General features: G+C 38.9%; 3 protein-coding genes across 3 annotated transcripts; all 3 read right to left on the minus strand.

Annotated features, from left to right (window-relative positions):
• Positions 1–1079: 1079 nt before the first annotated feature.
• Positions 1080–6250, minus strand: LOC115745824. The gene is made up of 4 exons (XM_030681425.2): positions 5576–6250; positions 4752–5468; positions 2733–3218; positions 1080–1910 (listed from the first exon to the last, which is right to left on the minus strand). Exons 1-4 carry the CDS (start codon positions 6248–6250, stop codon positions 1080–1082), a joined length of 2709 nt encoding a protein of 902 aa, XP_030537285.2.
• A 672-nt stretch (positions 6251–6922) lies between these two features.
• LOC125315332 lies at positions 6923–7633 on the minus strand. The gene has a single exon (XM_048279792.1). It carries the CDS (start codon positions 7631–7633, stop codon positions 6923–6925), a length of 711 nt encoding a protein of 236 aa, XP_048135749.1.
• A 6385-nt stretch (positions 7634–14018) lies between these two features.
• Positions 14019–19931, minus strand: LOC115745822 (disease resistance protein At4g27190-like). The gene is made up of 4 exons (XM_048279794.1): positions 17043–19931; positions 15726–15978; positions 15553–15605; positions 14019–14651 (listed from the first exon to the last, which is right to left on the minus strand). The coding sequence occupies exons 1-4, from the start codon at positions 19929–19931 to the stop codon at positions 14019–14021; spliced, it is 3828 nt and encodes a 1275-aa protein (XP_048135751.1).
• Positions 19932–27349: the final 7418 nt, after the last annotated feature.

Raw genomic sequence — 27349 nt, forward strand, 5'->3', positions numbered from 1 at the left:
CGCATCCATAGCTCCTCAGCTTCACCATTCATGACCTGTCTGAATACCTGTCAGTCAAAATTTGCTTGTTTTTCTGAATATATTTCCCGATGATTGAACAGAAATATGGCCACGTACATGGTTGGAAAACCAACAAGTGGCGCAAAAAGACCAAACATAAGCATATACTAATGAGAGAATCAAATCACACAAAGGCGTGAGTTTACGGGCGGTAGTTGCCAGTTTCATGAGTTTTAATAGAATATAATGAAAGTCATCAATCTTAACCTGCAATCCAAAGTCAAATGTCAAAATCTATGCTCTAGAGTGCACTAGGTAGACATTCATAAAAACACACACGAATTTCAGCCACACAGGCCACAAGCGCAGGGGAAAATCTGTCCAAATGAATATGTTTCTTAACGAAGCCACAAGGAGTACTCTGCCCATCCACATTTTCCAAAACAGCCAATGTGATAAACAAGAGACCACGCACACTCATAGGAGAAGCACGCAATATGTAGATTTTAGGGGCAATAATTATTGCTAGTAGTTTGGGGACTAGTGCTTTCAGGCTCTAAGGTAGCCTACATGATCTTCGAGTCACGGGCGCAAAAGGGAAAAACAAAGCCCTAGCTGAAAAAGACAGCGATCGAGGAAGGTTTGACGAAACCAGCTTCCGACGTGGACTAATTTAGGCGCAAGAAGACACGAAAATCGGAAGAAATTCTGGCAGACGGGAGAAATCAGAGGCGAAGCAACTATGAACCCACGAACTTACCGCATTCAAGAGCGAAAAGAGAGCACCATCTTTGATGAAGTGAGGACTGTCCAAGACTCGGCGGTGCGATCTCCGGCGTCGCACTTTCATCTTCCCTCCAGCAACGACGACGAAGACTAGAAACCATGATCGATTGGGGGTTGATGACGTCGCCGGACTGAAGCAAAGAAACGAAAGATGAAAATATCTCATCACCATTCAAGTTTTCTCCTTCCTCTTGGGGGATATAGCCAAAAAGGGGAAAAATGAAAATTGAGAAAGACATCAATTTCAATTGGATCTTCCTTACCTCATTTTTATTGCGCATATATATATTTGTTTATGCCGACAACTTTTGTATGGCCTTATTGAGGTCACCGTTCCACTGCAAATCCCACCAGTATGCGAACAATCTCCCCAACCCTAGCTTTGGCGTGCTTAGGTCACCCTTGGAAAAGATGTTCATTTTGGGGCACTCTTCCACTTCAATCCACCCCAAGGATGGAAACCTGAAGCTACAACTTGCGGCGGAGGAGAAGCATTCTAGGCTTGGCAGATTTTGAAGTGTCAACCGTTCTAGCTTTCCAAAAGAAACCACTTTTCCTTCTCCGTTTTCATCGTTCGCCACTACTTCTTTCATTTTTTCACATCCTTCTATAGTCATCTCCTTAAGATGCACCAAACTTGTGATCGTCGAAACTGTCCCTAGATGTACCAATTCGGAAGAATTTTTCACTACTAGCTTCGTCAAATTATGGAAGGATGTCACTACTGGAAATAGCATCGTCAAACCGGGACAATCCAAAACCTCAAGTGTTTCGATCTTTTGAAGAATTTTGGCTACTAAATGGTCTTCTCTCCACAAACGCTTTAAGTTGTGTAGCTTGCTTAACTTAAATTCTCTTAAATTTTCAAGCACCGGTTGTTTTCCCTCATCAACAAATCTTTTGTCGGGGAATATATCTTCAAAGGAACTACAAAACACTTCAAGGCTTTCTAGGTTCTGAAATCTCTCTAGGAGGAATCTAGGTGGAAAGACGGCCTTTTCATCATGAAAACATGCTAATGTTAGTGCTTTTGACTTGGCACAAATGTCATCTTCAAATATTCCATCCCGCATCATATGAATATCCTTTTCGACTAGTAAAAGTCTTTCTAAGTTGGGAAAGTCCTGTCAAATTACCAATACAACATAAGAAATAATTCAACAAAGGTTCATCAATAAGTGAAGTGTTGTAAAACCTAAACCTAATTCAGTTGATTCACATGAGAGGTCGCCATCTTCTTATGATTCATTAAATCTCAAGAGCCCTACATACAAGTCTCAAGCTTTTAAAGTCTCAAATAGAGACTGGTATGGTTAAGTTGGTAGAGCTTTGGAAATTGTGTAATGAGGTGCACTCGTAATGTTTCTCTAAAAAAAAATATGGGTTCCACAAACTTGACAGTTTGCTTAAGATATAAGAGATATCTTTTATCGTTTGCAAACTTATAGCTAACGGGGTTTCGATATTTCTATGGTGTTGTATTCTAACGTGATTATGTAGTGTACATGAATATAATGGGTGTATTAAAGAATAAATTATAAAAAGAAAATTGTTTGAGTTTATTTTTCTTACGGTTTGTAGAAAATAAATGGAGGACAAAAGTACATGTAAGACTTGTAAACAATGGAGAGGATCTCGTGTGAAATCCTCATCGGCTTCCCCAAGGAGCGCCATTAGATAAGAGTAGATTACGAACATATTTTGTGGTCAACAAAAATCTGTTATTATTTTTGTAGTTCTACGTAATGGAATATCTTATGTGTTTCCACAAATGAAAAGTATACTTGAGATATTAAAAATATCTTATGTTGTCGACAAACTCGTTGGCAAGGGAGATCATATTTTCTATAGTATCATAATGTGATTTGATTATGTATAGGACATGAGATTTTGTGGGTACTTTAAAGAACTAAGTAGAAACTGAGGAGAAGCAGAAGAAATCATACCCTCTCAAATGAAGAGTGCGCTTCTTGGTTTGAAAGGTCTTGTTTATCATCCTTCTGAGTCCACTTGCTCATGGATGCCGCAAAACACAACATGTTCACTTTATCACAGTGAGTCACTCGCGACTCCTTCAAGAATTGCCAATTCAAAGTGGGCAAGTTAGGGCAGAAGGTCTTGAGTCGTGGCATATCATGTAACACCAAAGAGGTTAGTTTCGGAAAAAGAACTTGAGCAATATTGGAGTGTGGATTGTCATCTCCATTAGCGACTATCTCCTCGATCCTACAAGACTCCACTTGAAGCCCCTCAAGTTGGGTTAGACTTGTAGCCACCCAATGCGGAAACAGATTTTCAAGGCTATCGCAATTTTGAACCCCTACATTCCGAAGAGAGTCAAAAGTAAGAGATTCTAGAGGATTGTCGGGCCATATTTTGCTTAAATTGTCCATGTGACGGAGAACCATCTGCTTGAGCCCAAGAAATTGTACCTGCCATATTGAGAAAAATGATAGAATGAATGTGATCATATTGAGTTATGAACTCAAAGAAGGAATTTTCAAAGTTCCCTAGCTCTCACAAATCATGAGAATGCAAGAACTTGCTAGTGACATAAATAGGGAGGGGCTAATTGATGCTTTCATTTCAGTTGACTGATGACTAAGGCCTAATATATTGCATTGCAAAAAGCATGAAAATGATAAATGCATTTATAATCACCAGTTCATTGAGCATCGGCTTTTACGTGGTTGAATTGATACTTAATACTGGCAATGCTTTATCCCTTTAATTCTTAGAAAGTTGCAATGATGAATATTAAGAAATAAAAAGTAGCTTGCGCTGATCATTATCAAAGTTTAGAGCACTTCAAGGAGAACATGCAATTTGCCAGATTTGTTTGCACTTATCAGTATCAAAGTTGGTTGCGATGATCTTTTGATAATGCAACATTAGATAAGCTAAGAATTTCTCAGATATATTTGCTTCAAGGAATGAACGAACCTGAAGCACACTTCAAAGCTGGTGTAACACACGTGCTTCAATCCGGTCAGGAGATACATACATATTCTTCTTCTCTCTTACTAATGCCGGAACCAATGGCACGCTAGTGGGTGCAAGATTACGATGCTTCAATGATAGCTATAAGTTGGTTCTAGATTATCTTTTAATTGAGAAAAATTAACTTGCCATTTTCATCTCTACTAGATTTAGAAACATCTAAAAATTATTAGCAAAACCGAATCGGTCTCATTATCTTATTTGCTTGTTATAGCATGGACTTGGAAGAAGATTATAGAAGCATGTCCATGTACATACGGATACATTCCAGAACTAACTTCTTTAAGCAGATCAATGGCTGAGATCAACAAGCCATGGAATGGGAGCACAAATGAGAGTAGAGCATCTTAACTTATAATTAATTTGCAACTCGAGTCCAACACTATTCAATGCATCTTCTCGCAAGAGAGATTATTTCCTCTATTTACTATGAGCACGGATACTTATTCAACACTAATACTAATTGCGAGCATTGCTTATAAAAATTTCATGGCAAACAATATGAAAAATAAATAAATAATAATAACTGCAATTGTTTACAAGTTCTGTCTATGTTATGTATGGAAATTTTTGTGTTGGAAGAAAATAAATTTGTAACAGGCACGGGCAAACATAACAACTTGAAAAAATAGCCTATGTTATGATCTTTAAAAAAAGCGAATTGGGTCAATTTACTAGTTCTACATTGAAAAGATTTGGATCCAACCACCAGAAAACATTCGGTGTGTAAGAGGAAACCAATTTCTTATCCTTGATTGATGCCATGCTCCGAGGGTTTTTTCTTTGTTTTGCCAAAAACAAATTACCACAATTTGATGTTGCGTTGCTTTGGAACGAAAATAGTTTCATTTGAAGCGTGCAAAGCACCATTCTATTCCCTAATTCCAATTACTGGCATTCCATTCATTTGACTAGATGATTTATCTAAAAAACAAAAGCATTGGATTAAGAAAAAAAAGACTAACCCGTGGAGTGAAAAGTGAAGCGGTGCCATGGTCGATATCCATTGAAGGCTGCCAAGTCAAACTTCTCATTTTGGGGCAGTGGACAATGATCAAAGATTCTATTTTGGGACAATCCAGCGCATGATTCTTTCCCGATAGAAAACTAGTCAAATTGGGCAAGCATTCCAGTATCATCCAATTGAGCCTCGGGAATGTAATCTTCTCGACTGTGCTTCCCCGCCCTTCTTCCTCATCGATCACTCCTTCCATCCGATCACACTCCCTTATTTCCATATCATATAGATTGGCAAGGCACCGAGCCATCGATGAAGTGAAAGCATGTCTCAAGTTGCTGCATTTATAAATAGTCAGAGAAGATAGAGCATTGAAGCGCATCATTCCTTGAAGATCTTTGTTCCATAGTTGTCTCAACTTTGGTAGATTGATGAAGTGCAAATACTGTAAACAAGGTAGCACCCAAGTGCTTTCCATAGGCTCAAGCCCTTCAAGATCAAATATTTCTTCCAAAGACTCGCAAGCATGCACTTGCAAGCTTGTCATTTTCTCTAAAATAAGCATCAATTTGGATGGCATAGCGTTAATAAATGATGGACATTTATCCACCACCAGGGTTTTTAATTGCCAAGATGAATTGACGGGATTATGTTCGTGGTGCCACTTTCCAATGAGCTCGGGGAACTCAAACAGCCGCACAAACTCAGCCTTAGCAACCGTAGCCTATCGGAAAATGCATCATTGAAAGTAAAATTCTAGTTAACAAAAGCAGTTACTTTATTGGTGATAAAAAACAACCAATTGCACATAATTTAGTAGCTGATGCATACCATTTCTTTAGATATATTTTGGATGGTCATGTTGAGGTTTTCCTTCCAAAAATACTGGTACTTTGTTGGTCCATACTGTTCCGTCATATCAACTTTTACTCTCTTCAGCTTTGGGGCCTCTATTGACCCCTCGGAGAAGAACTTCATGTTGGGACATCCATTCACAATGACGTCTTCCAAGAGAGGGAAACTCAAAGCGCATCCACCTAAGCTGAAACATTTCAACTCTATCAACCCATCAAGCTCCATACACTTCAAATGATGGAAAGCCACTTCATGCCCCTCCTTGCTTCCCTTATCACATATTACTTCTGTCAATATTCTGCAATTACTTATCCTCAATTTTGCGAGAGCCACCAAATTTTCAGCTATTGTCGGTGTAAACATACTTGATAACCCATCACAATCTGATAGATTTAGAGCCTTCAAATGTTTAATTTGTCTTGAAAAGGGTAATATTACTTTTTGCTCTTGACTAGGGCCTTCCATGGCTTCCACATTGCTACTTGGCTCTTCCAGATAAGATTCACGTATGACTAGCTCTTCCAAGTTGGCTAAACTCTCAATAAAACGACTCGTGGATGTTGCAGATTCCTTGGAAAGATGACGAAGCTCAAGAACTCTAAGCTTGCGGAAGAATTCTTCATCATGAAAATCCCCATGCCATATCTCCATTCGTTCGTATAAATCCAATTTGAACTCTTCGAGATTAGGGAATGTGCCCATTTTAAAGTGGTTTTGAAAGAATAATCAAATCAAGTTAAAGCTAGCTTATTTGAAAGACAACTGACGGTACTATGACTTTAGTCCTATATATCGCCCACAATAACCGCATTTTAAAATGTTCGGTCTTATGTGATTCAACGGAAGGAAATGTTCCTACATATAAAAAAACCCATAATCGTTAATCTTTTAAATTTGACTTGTATCCATACTAAACTCAAGTAACCCCTTACATCCACGTTTCTAAAGATATACCCCTTGTGAAAATAACTTGTCCATCAATTACAGTCACAATTGCACAAAGCTCAGTGATTAATGTCAACAATAATGTCTCATCTTTCCGTTTTTAGCATAACATCGGTAATCTTTATAGGATTCGGGATGGTAAGATCACAACACATGCCACATGTTTTCATCTTTGTGGCACTTTGGAGAGAGCTAAACCATCAAAATTAGCCTAAATCTTTATTAAAAGGGGATCAACGAAAATACATTTGATTCATCTGACAATGTGATGTTTCAATGTTGAAATATTTCTGTTGTATCAAGGTGAGTCTTACGGTTTACATCTTCATACGTAGAGCTACTTGTATGAGATGCTTAGTTGTGGCCGTAAGGATCACTTCAAATATCCACTATTGAATTAAAACAAATAATCTTGGCTCGTACCTTTTCTATCAGAAAGAGAGGTTGTTTATGACGTGGCATGTCATTCTCAGTGTGGTGAGCAATTATCTCCACTTTGTTACAGCCATCCACCTTCAAGGTTTTCAATGCCGGGCAATGTATAGCATGTGTTCCGGTGTAGATGTGCTTCAACTTAGTCAGATCTTTAAGCTTAAGAGAGGTTAACTTTGGGAAATCAAACCTGGGAACTAGTAGTCCTTCTTCCTTCTCGATGAGTTGGGCAATGCCACATTCACGGATCTCCAACTCCTCAAGTGGCATTAGATCTCTAACTATCGACGTTGGAAACAAAGAGGTGAGGCTATTGCAACAGGAAACGCTAACTGAACGTAGATGCTGGAATTTAACTTGACGGTGGAGTTCCTTATCCCATACACACTTTAGCTTTGGTAATCTTGATACTGTCAGCTCTCTTAACGGAACAGCAACAGGATGCCCATCTAGAGGAATTAGTGGCTGAAGTTCAAAAACAACTTTAAGTGAAACGCATGCTTTGGCTTCTAAACTTTCCAAGCTCTTGAGCTGTCCTAGAACGAAAGTAGGAACAACGGTCACAAACTTATTGCATTCATCCACGGAAAGCGATTTTAGCTTGGGAAAAGAATCCGCGGCAATTTGATTATCCCATATCATCTCAATTTTATCCATGCCACTGATACATAATGTCTCCAAGCTAGGAAATGCAACTCGCGGGTGTTAGCTCACGAAATTGGTGAGTCGGTTAAATTACGAATTCATGAATTTCCAAGATGTAAATACAGATTAGTGCCAAGATGTAAATTACAAACTCACGGAATTGGTCATTCTGTCTCAAGTTGCGCAAAAGGAAAAAGAAAGAATAAACTAAAACAAAAAAGGTACTAAAAAATCTCCATAATGTCAAGAACTCTAGGACGAGAAGGCTATCGGTATTAGTAGAGACAAATGAAAAGAATACGAACTCTGTTCTGACCAGATTCTATTGACAATGGACAAAATAGTAACTTGGACATGCTCGTTTAACTATCATATAATCAAATTAGGCTCCCATAAATCCCAAATTTAAATAAAATCTCTCCCTCACTTCAATGTAGTCACTTCCCTAAAATGACGAATTAGCTAGTACACATAGCAAGAGTTCAATCACCTAGAGACGTGGAAGAATTTATCTAAAGAAACAGGAACCTCGTCAAATGGGTAATCTTACCTACTCTGAGGAAGAATATTGGCAGTTAGAAAGAAAATGCATGATGGAAGTACTGAGATTGAAAAGGCAAATTCATCATCCATCAGAAGGTGCAGTACAGAAGGAGGTATGATTGTTTCTAATACCGAATGCTTCGAATCAATATCGTATCGCTGTAAAGCAATTAAGAAGCGAGGCTAATAGAAAGCAACAAATAAAAAAAAATGAACTGCCAAACGAATAAAACTTACTTATATGATTTCCCACTTGAAAGAACTAAATGCACTTAACCGACTGAATTTTCCTTTTAAAATTCATTTTTCTTTTATCTGTACTGGAGGATCTAATAGCTAGATACAAATGACAGATTTTGACATATAATCGAGTCAAATAGTTGAAGATTTTCCTGAATGTAGCGTTATAGAATATTAAAAATAATCTGAGAAAGTCGACGTATTAATCCTAGGGGAGGGTCAATTTTCATGGCCTATTTGGCTGCATAACCGCTATATTGCTTTTAGTTTAGTCCAAGTGGACCCGCCTGTAAAGTACTCATTCTTCATTTTCCATTCAAACGTTCTTCCGTCATCCACTCGACGAGTCAGATGACTCAGCTGAAATGTATTTCATTTTTTTAACAAGAGTTTCATAAGAATGGTCTCGCGGTGCATGCAATAACTCAAAAGGGGTGACTTCCAAAAGCCCTGGACCCTAATTGCGCCGCTTCCTTCTATCAGGGGGAAAAAAGAAGAAGAAGAAGATATTGTAAATGTGAGGTTGCTGAGAGTTTTTAAGTTTCTTCTAAATCTCGGAAAGCTTTTAGAAATCCTGTTCTGCAATTGTATTACCCATTCATGTTTTGTGCAAAGAAATTAAAAATAAGAAATTGCAACTCATAAAACATGTCAGCAACTTTCAACACTCGTGCTTGTACACTACTCGTTTTCTTTTAAAATTTTATAACCGAAGCACACTTTAAAAGTAATTTAGTTAGTTTTTATTTTGGCCATGCTTTGTCTCTGCATATTTTAATCCTTTTGTTATATTTAATATTTTGACGTAACGTTATGCATCGGGAATGCAAGAGTTTCTGATGCTTCCATTCCCAACCCTTTTTCCTCCATAATGATCGCTTCCATCTTCTTGCAATTGCTTACGCTTAGTTTTCTTAGTTTTATGATAGATTTAACCATGGATGGGAACTCCGACCAAAAAAAAAAACCATGGATGGGAAGAACATAAAACCGAGGTTACTCGAGCCGATGATTTCTAATTTCTCCAATCTCGAAAAAGTCAACCCGTGGTATTCATTCACGGAATAAGAGATTAAACATAATTATGAACTTAGGGATTTCCAAGATGTAAATATAGATGAGTACCGAGGGATGGGGGGAATTTTTGAGTTCCACAAAAAAGGAAAAAAGAAAGAATAATAAAAAAAAGAGCGGAGTAAGAAAATCAAGATAATAATATTGTTTCTAGTGTCCAGTCTTTCCTTTGGTAAAGAACTTGCAATGCAGAGTTTAATTCGATTAGTGAGCCGGTTGTATTCCATCCGTAGAATAAAAGAAGGAAACCCAACGAAATATGCAATGCTTGGCCAATGTGTCTAATGAGAAGTACTAGTTAGTAGTTCCATTATCATTGAAACCAAGCTCTCTCCGTGGAAGCTCAAAGCGTCGAAAGAAGATTAGTAGTACTCAAACAAACGAGCATGTAGGGCCCACACGAGGAAACAATCATATTGCAGGAGCCTTGGGCCCCACCGATTTAAACAGGATATCAAATGCCAAAAGTTCGTACAAATATATCTCTATCCATGATGTACGCGTGCAAATTATCTTTGAAAGCGAGCCACAACTGGAAAGGAGAACAGTCGTGGTGAGACACACTACCTCATGGGGCCCTCAACTTACATTGCAAAAGTCTTGGGCCCCACCATCAATTTTTGCTAGACAAAATGGCCGCGTGCTTTCCTTAACTACGTAATTGTTTGTCCTTAGTTTACTAACTTCTCTGTCATGTTAATAAATCACCATCAATAACCAATTTAACATGATATCAAACACAAATTTTGTGTTTGTAATGGTGCCAAAAGTACGTCCAACTACATCTATGAGTACATATGATATGAGTCGAAGAAGACCGGAGCTGATACCAGAAAGCGAGTGAAAGGCCGCTTTGTTAAGGCTAGTAAGGAAGCTCTTGATGGTTGAACTTACACATGAAAGGGCTGGTGCTTTTCCGGTTGTCAAAATATATGTAATCCTACTTTAATTAACACTATATGGTTTGAGCGGTATTTTTTTTTTTTATTACTTAACACGAGATGAATTTTTTATCAAGCAATATCTGCCTACCTAATAGAGTTCCGCTTTTTTGGCTTCCGTATATTGTGAAGGGATCGCTCTATTTGTGCGATCTCAAAACTCTTGAATGCAGATATCCATTCTGATGTACAGTGTACCTGTGTAGCGTGCACTAACCGACGAGTAGGTTGTTCATTGCAAATAATCACAATGCTTATTTAATCAGATATTTAACCAAAGTAAAGGTTGTATGTAAATTTAGTTAGTTCTAATTTTGGCTATGTTTTGCTTCAGTATATTTAATTGATGTAATGAAAATCACGTACCTCTCGATTAAAGAGGACACTGGAGCGTGATTGGACACAGCCACGACTCCGACCTTCTTGTGAACCTATCATCGATTTTTCATTGGATGAAAAGAATTGTCAACCTTTGTATTCCAAGGATGAATCCATCTATACGAAGATCTTCAATGATGAAACAAAAGATAAAATCTTACATTTTTTGCGAGAGAAGCACGTCAGATTTTTCAGGCATTCTAAGCGTAAATCAATTAACATCGGGAATGCCAAAATTTCTGATATTTCCATTCCCAATCCTTCTTCCCCCATAATAATCGCCTCCATCTTCTTGCAATTGCTTACCCTTAGCTCTCTTAGTTGTGCAAGAGATTTAACCATGGAATGGGAAAACATAAACCCGAAAATTTTCAAGTCACAGATTTTTAACGTCTTCAAACTTGGAAAGGCAACCTGTGAAATTTGTTCATGGAATTAGTGATTTAGTTGGATCTCGGATTCATAAACTGCCAATATGTAAATATACATGAGTGCCAAGGGCGAGGGGAGTTATTAAGTTGTAAATAAAAGGAGAAAAAAATCTCTGTATCAATACCGTTTCTAATTTCCCAGAGCATTTCATAGAACAACAATAAGTTTTCTAAAGTATTCTTAAGTCATCTTTGAAAGCGAGCCACAACCAGGAAGGAGAACAGTCAGTACCCACTGCTCAGACACACTACCTTGTGGGACCCTCAACTTAAGTGACTGATTTCCTTTTGCTGGTGCAATTAAAAGAGAGTGAAGCTTCCTTCAATCAGGAAAAAAAAAGTGAGATCTCCTAAGTGCAAATGAAGTCAAGCGCACGAATTGTAAGTGCAAATGTAGTAAATTAAGAGAGAGTAAGGCTTCCTCCGAACTCTTGAACCTTACTGTTCGCTTTCCTCTGAATTGTTTTTTCAATTGCTTTCAATGTGTGTGTCTATATATAACAGGAAGCCTTCGCCCATCGCTCCCACCCATACAATAAGTTTTAAGGGTGAGTCTAAATTCTCAGCCTACATGTCTGAGACCATAAGATTTTAGGTGAAAAGACCCAATTGTCGCCGCTCCACAATGGAAAGCTTTATTTTCTGTTTTTCCAAAGGTTCATCGTTGTAACTCTAGAAAAATGAATGATTACGCCGCAAAGAGGACAAGTCAAGTACTCAGGCACACTAGCATGTGGGACCCACGACTAAAATTTCCACGGCTCTTTCCTGACAGCGAGTGGGCTCAGATTTGTTCTTATGCTGGTGCACCTAGGGCCAGGGGAGAGTAAAGCTTCCTTCGACCAGGAAATTAACGGTAAGAAATTGCAACCCGCACATGTCCGCGGCAACTCTGAATACTTGTGCTTGTGTGCTACTGATTTTCTTGTGAGATATTTCAACCAAAGTAAAGATTGTAAGTAAATTTATTTAGTTTTAATTTTGGCTATGCTTTAGCTTCTAGTTAATCACGTACCTCTCGGTTGAAAAGCACACTGGAGCATGATTGGACGCGGTCCGGACTCCGACCTTCTTGTGAACCTGTCATCGATTTTTCATTGGATGAAAGAATTGTCAAAATTTGTATTTCGGAGATGAATCCATCTATGTGAAGGTCTTTGATGATGAAAAACAAAGGTAAAATCTTACATTTTTCGCGAGAGAAGCATGTCAGATTTTCCAACCGTTTTAAGCATAAATCGGCCAACATCGGGAATGATAGAGTTTCTGATATTTCCACTCCCAACCCTTCTTCCTCCGTAATGATCGCCTCCATCTTCTTGCAAAAGCTTACATTTAGCTTTCTCGGTTTTGCAAGGGATTTAACCATGGATGGGGAAAACATAAACCCGGGATTGCCCAAGCGATTGACTTCTAATGTCTCCAAACTTGGAAAGGGGACTGCAGGAATTCATTCATGAAATTGGTGATTTAGTTAAATCTCGAATTCATGAACTTCCAAGATGTAAATATAGATGAGTGCCAAGGAGTGAAGAGAATTATTGAGCTGCACAAAAAGAAAAAAAATAAATAAAAAAATTAAAAAAATACTAAGAAAATCACCATACTAATGTGGTTTCTAGTTTCCAGTCTTTCCTGTGTTAAAGAACTTGCAATATAGAGCTTAATTCGATTAGTGAGCCAGTTGTATTCCATCCGTAGAGTAAAGGAAGGAAACCCAACGAAATATGCGATGCTTGGCTAGTGTGTCTAATGAGAAGTACTAGTACTCAAGACATTAAGAGCGTGTAGGGCCCACAAATTGTATTTCCATGATTCCTTACCGACAAGAAAACTATCATATTGCATGAGTCTTGGCCCCCACCGATTTAAACGGGATATCAAATGCCCAAAGTCCATACAAGTATTTCTATCCGTACTACTCGCATGCATGAGCACGCACAAAATTTTGTGCTCTTACAATTATGGGGCCTATGCAATGAATAAGCACTTATTTAAGCACAACAAAAAAAAAAAAAAAACGTGCATCAATTAGGTTAGCAAATTATAAAAGGGCAATCTTGTCTACTCAACTAAAACGCTCCACCCCACTGCAAATTTCTCCCGTGTAAACTATAGCTGTGAGCTTTTCTTCTTAACTGGGCAATTGTTTATCATTAGTTTACCAATTCAGTTTAATGTTAGTAAATTACTATTAATGACCAACTTAACATGTGGAATTTGCTTTGTTTTAAAGGATCTCTTATTAAATGTTACCACTAAAGCTAGTTAAACAGTTAACTACATCTCCACCTGCTAGTCTGGAATTTAGTATACTATAAATAATCACCCTCAATTTCTGCCATTAATTGTTGTTGTCATGATCTAATTTATTAGTTTTGTATTCAAAATATTTTCTATTACATAGTGCTTGTGACACTTCTCTAAGTCGGATTTCGATGTGATAAAGGTTAAATGTATAAAATGATTAATTATCCATATTGCGAATGTTAAGATCTATTGCATCTCAATTGCCATTTCATACACTAGACAAAAAAAGAAAAATTTGCCATTTCATACGCCCGAGTCACGACAGCATCTTGGCATGATGCTTCTAACTATGGGTTGAGGTTTTGCTATGCTTTGTCTTGTGCATCTAATTTGATGTAACGTAATCACATACCTCTCCACCGAAGAGTGCAGCATAGTGTGAGTTGACACGGTCCCGACTCTGAACTTCTTGTGAACCTGTCATTGGTTTGTCATTGGATGAAAAGAATGTCATCATTTGTATTCCGAGGATAAATCTATCTACACAAAAATCTTTAGTAATAAAAAGAAAAAATTGATCTTACACTTTCTACGAGAGAAGCACTTCAAGCTTTCCAAACGATCTAAGCGTAAATTGGTTAACATAGAGAATGCCAAAGTTTTTGATATTTCCATTCCCAATCGTTCTTCCTCCGCGATGATCGCCTCCATCTTCTTGCAATTTGATACCGTTAGATCTCTCGGTTGTGCGAGAGAATTCACCATGGATGGAAAAAATATAAATTCAAGCTTGTCACAGCCATCCAACTTAAACTCCTGTAATTTATGGAAACTCACTATTCCACTAGGATTCTCCTTCCATATGCGCCTCAAGCTCCCCAACTTATTCAATTCCAAGGTGGTTAACTCTGACAGAGTCTCAACATCTCCATTGGTGCTTGGTCCTTCAAGGTAAAAAATTTCTTGCACCAAACTGCAATCATTGATACTTAAAGTTTGCAACTTGTGGAGCTTTACCAACGATTTGGAGCTGATAACCTTCAAGAGAGATTCGCACCGCACCACTTTGAGAGATCGGAGATTGCTCGACTCTAGTGGAGATTCATCGCTCCATATCTCTTTTAAATTGAGAAGTCCTTCTATTGTCAATGAGTCCAAGAATGGAAATGAAACCTGATGAACGGACCCATCAACAATAGAATTTACAATTACAAAGGACGGGCAGGAAATTTATGTGCTTAGAGCAAGTTATCATAATTGGTCACTGAAGAAAATTTACAAGCAAGATACTTCACAACCTTTAGATAATTTTTTCCATCACCAAAATTTATGATAAACAAAAGCTAATTTACAATACAAAATGCAATTAGATGACCCCAAAAGACAACTAATGAACTCGACCATCAATTTTCCCGTGATAACAAAAACTAGTCACCCATAAAGCGAAAGGAAAATAAAGCTTTCAAGGTAAATTACTTCCCGTAAGGTAAGCTCATATAACCCATCTCAATTAATCTTCCTCGTTGTCGAAATTTCTTTAAAGATGAGTCTTTATACGCAGCCTACATGTATGAGACCATAAGATTTTAGATGAAAAGACCCAATTGTCTCTGATCTACAATGGAAAGCTTTATTTTCTATTTTTCCAAAGGTTCATTGCTAAAACTCTAGAACCTAAAACTCTAGACAATCCTTCGCCCATCCATCGCTCCCATCCATACAAGTAGTTTTTGACTTTTTTTTTTTTTTTTTGTGTTTCTTTCATTGGACTGTTGTCATCCCCAACATGCATGTGGGACCCACGACTAAAATTTCCACGGCTCTTTCCTGACGGGTAGTGCGCTCAGATTCGTTCTTCTGCTGGTGAACCTAGGGCCAGGGGAGAGTAAAGCTTCCTTCGACCAGGAAATTAACGGTAAGAAATTGCAACCCGCACATGTCTGCGGCAACTCTAAATATTTGTGCTTGTGCGCTACTAATTTTCTTGTGAGATATTTCAACCAAAGTAAAGATTGTAAGTAAATTTAGTTAGTTTTAATTTTGGCTATGCTTTAGCTTCCGATTAATCACGTACCTCTCGGTTGAAAAGCACACTGGAGCATGATTGGACGCGGTCCGGACTCCGACCTTCTTGTGAACTCGTCATCAATTTTTCATTGGATGAAATGAATTGTTAAAATTTGCATTCCGGAGATGAATCCATCTACCCGAAGATCTTCGATGATGAAAACAAAAGATAAACCTTACATTTTTTGAGAAAGAAGGACGTCCAACGTCCCAAATTAGTTAAGAGTAAATCGGTCAACATTGGGAATGACAGAGTTTCTGATATTTCCACTCCCAACCCTTCTTCCTCCATAATGATCGCCTTCATCTTCTTGCAATTGTTTACTGCTAGTTTTCTCAAGTTTGCAAGGGATTTAACCACGGATGGGGAAAACATAAACCCGACATTGTCCAAGCCATTGACTTCTAATGTCTCCAAACTTGGAAAGGCAACCTGCGGAATTCGTTCATGAAATTGATGATTTAGTTAAATCTCGAATTCATGAACTTCCAAAATGTAAATATAGATGAGTACCAAGGGGTGAGAGGAATTATTGAGTTACACAAAATGAAAAAAAAAAAGAAGAATAAAATGAACAAACGGACTAAGAAAATCAGCATCACCATACTAATGTCGTTTCTAGTTTCTAGTCTTTCCTTCGGTAAAAAAGTTGCAATGCAGAGCTTAATTTGACTAGTGAGCCAGTTTTATTCCATCCGTAGAATAAAGGAAGGAAACCAACGAAATATGCAATGCTTGGCCAGTGTGTCTAATGAGAAGTACTAGTTAATAGTTCCATTATCATATAAAGCAAAGCTCTCTCTCTCTCTCTCCGTGGAAGCTCAAAGCATGAAAAGAAGATTTAAGAAGTACTCAGGCATAATAGCATGTGGGGGCCCACAATTTATATTTCCACCGACTCTTTATGGACGAGGAAAACTATCATGTTGCTGGAGTATTGGGCCCCACCAATTTAAACAGGATATCAAATGCCAAAAGTCCGTACAAATACATCTCTATCCATGCTGTAGGCGTGCATAAGCATGCACGAAATTCTGCGCTCGTACAATTATGGGGCCTATGCAATGACTAAGTGCTTATTTAAACACAATACACATAAAATAAAAAAACCGTGCATCAATGGAATCCATTTCGAAGGAGTATAAATAACTTTACTTATGAAATTAATTTAATGCCAAAAACGTTCCCTTCAATTTTGCTTTGTGAAACCCAAGTAATATCAATACGCTTGCAGAATGTAAATTTAAAATAACTCGCAACCTCTCACAAACTAAATTTACATGGATTTCATTCAATTAGTTGAATTTCTACTCAATTAGGAGAAACGGAAGATTTTGTTTTATCTAATTGCAAGGAAGGCATGAACGGACAAGGCAATTATGAAGAAAATAAACTGAAAATAACAAAATGAATAGGCATCATAATATGTGCTGCATCTAATTAGCAAAGGGAGGAAAAAGTAATTAATAATTAATCTTCTTTTAAAAGAAAGTTACCTGTCGTCCATTTAAGAATGCAATTTGAGTGCCAACTTGGTCGTTTGATGTACTGCTCGAAGGAGCCGAACAAGCGGTGATAAAATTCTGGATATTTGGCAATTCATGCAATTTCAATACGCGCAACTTGGGCAACTCAAGTTTACCATGACCATCATCAGCTTCTACAATCCCCCGCATTAACCGGCAACCTTTAACTTTGATCTTTTCTAGGTATGGAAGTCGTCTCACCACGGAACGAGGAAATAGAACTTCGATCTTGTCGCAACTTTCAACTTGTACTACTTTCAATGTACTGAAGGACTCGATGGAGATGCGGTTGTGGCATATCTTCTCCAAATTGATGAGACACTTGAGAAGTAATGACTCCAACGCCTTAAAAGTGGGAAGGGAAGAGCAATCGAGGATGTAATGGAGGGAGGAACTATCCTCGACCTCTAGATGCTTTAATTGTGGAAAACCTTCTTGGGATAACCGGCAGATACTTTGCTCAATTCTGTTCAAATCTTTCAAAAACAGATCGTTGGTTTTGCATAAGACACTTTGTATGCATTTTTCCCAAAGAATATCGCTTTTTGAATTCAACTCCAGCTCCAATGTCCTCGATCCTTTGTACACACTCCAGCGCCATGCATCACCAATTCGGATTTTGTACTTGGTTAACTTCTCCACATCTAGATGCCTTGGGAGCGCACTTGGATTGGGAATGGATACATACAGAGTGCGGAGATTCTTCATGTTATTCAACTCAATAAGACTGGCATTAGTTGCTGGAGTTTGCTCCACGGCATTCCATTGATCAAAGCTATGCTCCATGTACAACTCCTCCAAGTTGGTCAAGCTTTCAAGTACACCCGGTTCAATTATCTCAAGATTTGAACAGCGGCTCAATTCTAACAACCTGAGCTCTACCAGTTGCCCAATTTCTTTCGGCAATCGCTGAATTTCAGAGTCCACAATGCTGAGAATCTGTAACCCCTTTAGATTGCCAAGAATGGCCACATCCTCAAATGAACAATCCTGAAAACATAGGGCGTGTAAGTTCACCAAGGATTGAAACGGCGAAGGAGAGCAAGTGAGGCGTATTCCTATGAGATTTAAGACCATGAGATTCCTCATAGAGTTGAAATATGAATCTGGGATGGGAAGATAATCGTCTGGGATGGGAAGAGAATCGTCGTTTGTGGACAGCAAAAGGATGCGCAATTCGGGGCAATTTAACTCTTGCGGAAGCTCCTTCATGTTGGGAAAGCACATCGCCTCACAATTTTTGAGCTTGTCCTTCGGCAACTCTGTTACCGACTTAACTTTATCTTCCAACATGAGAAGAGGGTGGTGATCTCTCCAAGAGACTGAGGCAACAAACTCGCAAACCAAGTCATGGATCTTGAAACCTTCAACGTCTTCGCTGTCTAACAGAAGAGCGGAGGCCTGAAGAGCGCGGATATGAGAGCGCAACCTATTTGTAGCTTCTTCCAGGCTGCCAACTTGTTCAAATAACCCCAAACCGAAGCCGTACCTCACCAAGTCGTCAAGAGAAGGCTTGGAGACACTAGAAACAACGCAGAGTCGTAATAATGCCTTTACCTCCGGTTCTAACTTATCATAACTCCATTTCAACATGTCACCTATCAAACCGTTGTTTTCTCTGTCTACAAACTTGTCCATTTTGCTCAAAGCGTCCTTCCATTCAAATGATTTGGCATTTTTAAAACGTTTTGCCATAGCAATAATCAGGAAAGGCACACCTGCACATCTGTCGAGTGCTTCATTCACCAAGGGTCTGAACTCGTCCTGATGAACTTTGTCTCCCACCAGCCTCTCAAACAAAGCTCTTGCCTCTTCCTCCAGCAGCCCACCAAGAGGGAAGGCCTTGTCGCAGCCCATTCCCCTTTGCAAAACATTAAGATCTCTGGACGTCAACAACAGCTTGCATCCTCTAGCTTTGTTGTCATCTCCGCAAGGAATGCCGACTTTGTTTAAGTCCAAGCCCTCCCACAGGTTATCCAGTATTATGAGCACCTTCTTTTTCTCTTTCTCCTCCTTCTCCAACCTGTTGCGCAGAAGCTCCGCTCGCACGCTAATAATCTTTTTGGTCTCCATGTCAGTAAGTTCCAAGCCGGCGGCAATCTCTCCTTGAATCGTCTCGTTGTCTGGATTTTTTGACACGTCGGCCTTAGCCACCCAATCAAACAACTTCCCTTCGCTTAGTATCCTTTTCACCTCATTCAAAAGGGTGGACTTGCCCACCCCGCCCATCCCGTAAACCCCGACCACGCTCTTGCTGTTATCAGCAAGAGCGTCCATGATGTTCCGTATCATCGAAGCTCTGGATTCGAAGACGCCACGGTCCCTAAGCTTAACCGACATCGATGCAGACGAAATGGAGGCCGCTGCAGTGGTCGGCTGGACGACATCTTTGCCTTCTCTCCTGGCGGAAGTCGGAGCAGGAGCAGGACCGACGAGGCAGATGTCGTCCACACCCCTGAATCTGATGCTTTCTTGAGCGAGATCCTGAATGACTTTGATCTCGGCCTCGGCCTCCGTGCTGAACTTATAGTGACAATAGGGGTTGGGAAGTCTCCCGTAGCAGCAACTCTTGCTATCCTCGAAGGCCTCCCACCGGTTCCGCGCGTCCTCCGAGGCCTTGTCGGCCCTTTTCTTCCACTCCGTGAAGACTTCATTGAGATTCCGAAGATTGTTTCTGGCCGCTTGTGCCAAAGCTTCGACCCTTCGAGCCTCGTTCTCCAGTTTCCCGACTTCCTCCTTAAGACTGTCGAAGAAGCTCTTGGAGGACATGGCGTATACCACCGGATCCTTGAGCAAATTATATGCCTCCTTCAAGAGTTGCCATACAGATACAGTAGGAAGGCCACACTCGATCGACATTTCTCTTTGATTTTTTTTTTATTTACTTTCCAAGAAACAAAGAGCGAGAAAACAGAGAGACCGAGAGAGAATGATGGAAAACAGAGCGAAACAGAGCAAGAGCGATGGGAGAAGGCCAAGAGACTTGAGTGTAGATGAGGATGAAGGAAGGGGAGGAAGAAAGAAACAGAGAATTGAGTGCAAATGAGGAGACGAGCGGAACAGAGCAAGAACGGTAGGAGACGAAGAAGGCCGGGAGTTTCAGTTCAAATGAGGATGAAGGAAAGGGAGCAAGAACGAAACAGAGATTTGAGTGCAAATGAGGAGAACAGCGAAACAGAGCAAGAGGGATGGGAGACGAAGAAGGCCAGGAGATTTGTGTGCAGATGAGGATGAAGGAAGGGGAGCGACGAAGACAAATCTACTTAAGCGAGAAAAGAAAGGCCTGTAATCTAACCTTATTTAAGGTCTTAACTAAACATCAGTTAATTACTTAGGTTGCTGCTTGGTAGAAGAAGACTACAACTCGAAAATGCCCCTCCCTCCCCACGCCCCCCCCCACAAAAACCACAAAACCCAAAAAAAAAAAGGAATGTTAGTTTTAATAATGTGCACTTTTTCCATCAGTGTAATTCCAACAAATGTCAATCAGCTGAATTGAATAATGATTAACCAAAATAAAAGCCAAAATCAGATATTTAGGATATATTAATTTGGAATAAAAGCGCATTTGGGGCAATTGTAATGGTCTAATCAATGAAGGTATGTATGGTTAAACTCGAATTCTCGACAATTAAAATTCAATAGAACATCGTATTAAAGAAAGTCGAATAGCTCAAACAGTAACATCAATTGACAATTTCGTTTGATTTTTCTTCTTAGAAAGAAAGAGTGAGTCTGGCACCAATGGACTCAACAATTCAAACTCGGATGTGTGTCAGACAAATTCATCTTCTTTGGCGTAGAATTATGGGAACATGATGGTACATCAAACAGAGACTGTGCTGGCATTGACCTCAAAGTTGAAGTAATTTGCAGACTGAGCACATCATGCACGAATCAATAGGGCTACATGTGTAATGCGATTTGACAAAACAAAAGGTGTAACACGATATACTTAAGTGATCGATTAATTGCCATAACTTTTTAAGTGTTTTATCTCAAGTGTTATGTCATGTTCAAATTTTCAGCAGTTGGAATGAATGTTTAAAAAAAAAAACATTATACTTAAGTGATTAAGTTCAAGACATGACAATCAAGTCAACATTTTAATTTGTAAACACCAGTCATTGGACATAGAATGGATCATTTTCTAGGAAAGACTCAAACCACGAGGAAGGAAGAGGAGATGGGCGGTGCTCCTAAGAAAATTGATGATTTTCTGCATTACTGTTCTTTTATTGGACTAGCCACCACCATCAATGTCCATGTCTCCATCATTTCCTCCACCGTTAATGGATAGACATTGATAAATTATCCATCATTTCATCTTTTACCATGGAAAATGGTTCTTTCGTCCTTTTTTCCATTGCTAGTATACAAGTCCTAATCCATCCACTCAGCTTGTCCTCCACCGTTAATGGACAAACATTGATTAGTTACTAGTCCTAAGCCTGCCCTTGTGTGGGTCAACGAGATCATATTTAAAATATGGAAGTAACATTATAATTAAACAAATTGATAGATTAGAATGTCAACCTAACTTCAATTAGAATTGTTAGGTCAAAACTTCTACCAAAATTAAACTGTTGCCATCCTTTATTAACATTTTAAACCAGTTTACTTTCTTGAATACTTACTACTAACACTGTTTCGTGATTCCAATTGAAGTTTCCCTCCTTTTTTTCAAAATGCTTGGGTCTATTCGGAGTCTTTCACTTTTAACATTCACTTTTCAAATATTGCAGTCATCCTAAATCGATTTTAAAATTTTCCAAAAACATGCAATTATTGACAAGTAAAGATATGCGGGTTTTCATCATTTATGAACCTAATTTTTCTCTCGTTTTCGAAAGACGGGAGCAAAAAAAATCAGCAACATTTTTCCTGAAACGCTTTGGTTTATAATAAACGGCTGAGTTTTAATACTAGGGAAAAAAGAGAAGATGGGAAAGGATGGAGCTACACTTGGGAAGTTGAATGGTAAGCAGACAGCCCCTACAAAGAGATATCACTGCACAAGTCGGTCACCTCCATCCAGGGATAGAAATGGATGATTTTTTTGCAATTTTGTTGTTCCTTGATCAGTCACCGTCACTGATATCCAAGTCTCCAGGTCTTTCCTTCTACCGCTCATGGAAAACCGTCTAGAAAGACTGCTTGAACCAGGGTAGTCGTGGGACACGGAGGGAGAGAGAGAGAGAAATAGAAAGAGAGTAATCGGGGGTAGTCGTGGGAGCTTAGACATGGGATAATCATTCTGTTTATATATATTTTTATTTTATTTTATTTTATTTTTGAGAATAGATTTAAAATAGAAATTTGTTTGATAACATAATTTTATTTTTTTTATTTTTTGAACAAATTTTTAACTCAGAAGTAGATTTGGAATAGAAAAAACAAGTAAAAATTATCTATTTTTCTATTTTTGCAACAAAAACAAAAATAAAAACTCTTCTTGCCATCAATGCCCGTCCGCCAATCACTATTTGCCGGTCGCCGTGCATCAATCCTCGATCGCCATCCGTCGATCTCCAGTCACCGGTCATCGATCACCATGGTAATTTTATGCTCTCATTAGATAAATTTTTATTTCGAAAATAAAAATTTTGTACCATTATTAAATGCATCTCTTTATTAAAAATTGTTTTAGGAAGTGAACGGCGATCATCCATGGTAACACGACAAGTCCCCCTTCTAGAAATGAATGGCATTTCTGCATTTTACTACTGTTGCTTTACTTGACCAGACACCATCACTAGTGTCCATCTCAACTTCTATTCGTCCCTCACTACTGGACTAGCATCTGAGCATACGTAAGATTGCTGCAATTAGGGTAATTGAGAGAGAGAGAGAGAGAGAGAGAGAGAGAGAGAGATATTAAATGAGAATATTTGGGGGAGCAGTGATGGCACATGAAGCGACAACTTCCTCTTGGCATCCTCTTTGAGAATTAAAGAGCCAGGGAATCTCCATGATTTGCCAATGTAAAGATTATATAATGAACGTCAATTTTGATAGCGTTCTCCTTAATGGTACATTAGACTTAGGCTAACTTAGACCCTCACATCTCACTAATATCAACCATTAATTGAAAATGAATCTTGACTTTTCACGTACTATCTTTTCTAGATTTGTTGATAGAAAGCCCCTCAAGTTGAGGAGTCCTTTTAAGTGGAAAAAAAACACTCAATTCACAAAATAAAATTGAAGTTGTGTATTCTTTACACCGACCACAATTATTAGATTAGAATGTGAAATAACAATCACAAAATTGCCATATGATGAAATGGTTTGAATTTGGTTGTTGTATCTCTGTTCTTGCTCTTTTAAAAATTACCTATTGATATGAGTTTAATGTAAATTTTCCCTATTGTTCTCAAACGTCGGCAATTTTCTTTGATTTTTCTTCTGGACAAAGAAAAAGCTAAGTCTCAAACCAATAACATAGATTGGACTCACTAATTCAGACTCGAATAGGCGCATCTTTTGAGGATTGATGGGAACCGTCACGCCTCAAACCCAGCAGGCACGCGAACATCTCACCAGGCCGTTCGACTACCTTTAGTCTCCCGGGATCCCTCGGCCATCAAACTCGAGCTTAATGTAAAAGAAATGCACATGCGGAAGCGAATGCAAACTCCTTTCATTATAAATAGAGATGACTTAGGACGAAAGATGGTACCTCTCTTAGTATTCACCAAACTGGCTACATAGTCAAAGTAGACAATATAAAATTATCAATTTCTTAAGGCTACAAAAGGTTACATCCGAATAGAGCTTAATATCTAAGTCCTCCCAAAGATGGCTTCCTATGTCACTCCATGGCAATCACATGATCCATCACTTGAGACCTGAAAATGTTAATCCCACGACGGGGTGAGAATAAATTTCAGTAAGAAAGTCCATAATCCTAGGTTAGGGCGTTAGTGCCTCCAGACACATCCTAGGTGAGCAATTTCCAACAATTCCTTCTTCAATAAAAAATTCCACAAATAAATTCTTGAACAATCCATTCCTTTTCCATAAATTGCCACACCTTCACAAATATTCCACGTTACTCCCATATCGGCATTCCACGCCTCGGACCGTCATAAAAAATATTCCACGTATACCAGAGCCCGCGTTTAACGCCTCATGCTATAATATAATTATTCCACGTGGATCCAATGCCCGCATTTAATGCATCGGGCTATCATATAAAATTCCACGTTACTCAAATGTCCGCGTTTAACGCATTAGGCTATATTATAAATATTTCACGTGGATCCAAAGCCCGCGTTTAATGCATCAGGCTATCATATAAAATTTCATGTTACTCAAATGCCCGCATTTAATGCATCAAGCTATATTATAAATATTTCACGTTGATCCAAAGCCTGCGTTTAACGCATCGGGCTATCATATAAAATTCCACGTTACTCAAATGCCCGCGTTTAACGCATCGTGCTATATTATAACCGGACAGACCCGCGTAATAACGCCTCAAGCCATTATATAGTCCGGACCCGCGTGATAATGCCTCATGTCACTATCCCGCGTTTAACCCCTCGGGATAACATAATAAGCACAACCCCGCGTTTAACGCCTCATGGTAAAATAATAATAACAGAGCCCGCGTCATAACGCCTCAGGCAATTTATGGTCTTATAGAATATGAACCCCGCGTCATAACGCTTCAGGGTGAAATTCCACATTCCCTCTCAATTATTCCACTTAAGACCATATAATAACAATAATTCATCGATCACTCATCCGATACCTCACGATCACTTAAATCCTTCCGATTGATCAATCTTCGCCACGTGATCTTGCTAAATTTTCTGATTAGCAGATCGAGACCATATGATCTCGCCAATTTCCTCCGACAAAAGATCGAAACCACACGATCTTCTCTATTTTTCTCCAACAAAAGATCGGGACCACACGATCTTTTTAATTTTCCTCAATTGCCCAATCGAGACCACTCGATTAAATTGTACTGTACAAATCATTGATCGATACCATGTGATTCACTCACATTGAATAATTAATAAATTGGGACCACCCGATTAGATCACACTCAAACCTTCGGCCAATCAGGCCACACGATTAATTTTTGTCACTACAAAAATTAATCTACGCCACACTATATTAATTGTACCCACGTAACAATTAATAATCACCGTACGATCGAAATTATACTAACATACAATTAATTCGTACCATATAATTAAACTATACTAACGTGGCAATTAATCAGGGCCGTACGATTAAAATATCTTCACGTACGATAAATCTCCACCACTCGATTAATCTATACCAAGCAGGAATTAATCTCGACCGTCAGATTAATCTTTCTAAGCAAGATTCGACATGGACCGTCCAATTAAAGCAAGATCAACTAGATTAAATCCTAGTCATTCATTTCTACTCATTGCATTTTACTATTCACTCAAGAACACATCTTTTTCTCTCTCCTCTCCCTCTCATTTTCGACCAACACGATAATCAAGCACAAATTCATCAAATTCTTCATCACAACAACTCAATCTCAAGTCTATTAGCATCCTAGATATCTAACCTAAGGTTAGGAACCAACTTACCACAATTCTAGCAAATTTTCTGGCGAAAAAGTCTGGAGAAAATTTGATTCCAACCAGATGCTCCGGTGACTCCCTTTGATCGGCTTCAACTCAAGTTACTCCGGCGATCCCGGGCGGTTCACGGTGGAGGTTGAGCTCCGGCGGTTCAAGGTGACACCGGTGGAAGCTTGGAAAAATTTTCGGTGAGAGAAAGGGAGAGAAATGGTGAGTTCGGCCAAGAGAGGGAGTGAGCAAGAGAGAGAAAGTGTTCTTGAAAAAAATGAAGAAGAAGGCCAAGAAAATTGATAATAAAAGGTTGGATATTTTGGTCTAAAAATCAATAAGGGCAAAAAGGTAATTTCCCCCTATCAAAGACTAGTCAAATTCGGCCAAGGGGTGATTTGACCGAAATGCCCTTCGACCAAGGTGAAAAATTGGATATTCTCTAAGGGCAAATGGGTCTTTTCCCATTTCCAATTCAAATTTTATTTTTTCTCGAACCCTTTAAGGCGAACCGCGAAATAATCGTACCCTGGATGAGGAAACGTCCAAAATTTAATTATTAAAACCTCCGAAGGTTCGACGTCAATTCTCAAGCTCGATTCACGATCAATCTCGATCAATTGAAATTTCAGCGTATCTCAAACTAACGGGTGGCTTTTAGGAGTTACCCGTATCGACCTGTGATTAATATCACGTTTAAGAATTTCTTGAGCCGTGGCGATTTTGGTTGTCATTCAATTGCGAGGGTCAATCACTAGTTCCGATGGATACGATCATTAAAAAATAATTTAGGGACGTTCGGAACCCATACGAGGTCAAATGGAATCACCCATGATCCAAGGGTAGGGTATTAGCCAAATCGTTCCTTAATCATTATAGGATCGGCATGTATTGGTCTAGAATATTCTCTGGACAATTTTCATGGCCAAAGAGTCAATCCAGGATCAAGTTCTTAGGTCCACGTACTTGATTTTCCTAACTAGCCATTCCCATTTGGTTAGTCTCGTCGAAAGAGATCAATTCCGAGTGAAATTTAGCTGAAATACATCTATGAGATATTTCATTCATTCATAACTTCGAAAGTGGGTCGGAATTCAGGATGTCACAGGAACTTGATGGTTCATCAAAGATCAACGGAGCTCACAGCAACATGTGCTTGGAGATTGTGCACATCACGCACGAATCAAAAGGCAACCAAAAAAAAAAACAGAGAGACAGGGAGAACAAAGAAAAGGAAGGAAGGAGGAGGAGAAGAAAGAGTGAAACAGAGCAAGAATGAAGGGGGATGAAGAAGGCGAAGAGATTTGAGTGCAAAAATAAAATAAAAAAAGAATTGAAGGATTGCTTGCTGCGTGAGGCATGCTTGGACCTAACAATTAAAACTTTCATGATTCTCCTCCTTGTATATTACTGCCAAAGATCTGGTGATAGCCATCTTGGCTTTTATCATTAATCTATTGATTTAACATTGTAGCCAAAATCTCCTGTTTGCTGCTTCACTTTCTTCTATTTGTCTTTTTTTTATTATTAAAAGCATCTTTATTAAATATGGACTAGAAAGAGAGGCCGGACATCCCACTTTTAATGTCTAGTTTAATTATTACATCTTCTGAGCCCGAGCGACATGCACAGCTATTTTCCAATGACGGAGCTCTATCAGACAGAAGAGCACATATGGACCCCCACCTACCGCATGCATGTTTCAATGATGGA

Source organism: Rhodamnia argentea, chromosome 5 (assembly GCF_020921035.1).
Source record: "Rhodamnia argentea isolate NSW1041297 chromosome 5, ASM2092103v1, whole genome shotgun sequence".
NCBI lineage: Eukaryota > Viridiplantae > Streptophyta > Magnoliopsida > Myrtales > Myrtaceae > Rhodamnia > Rhodamnia argentea.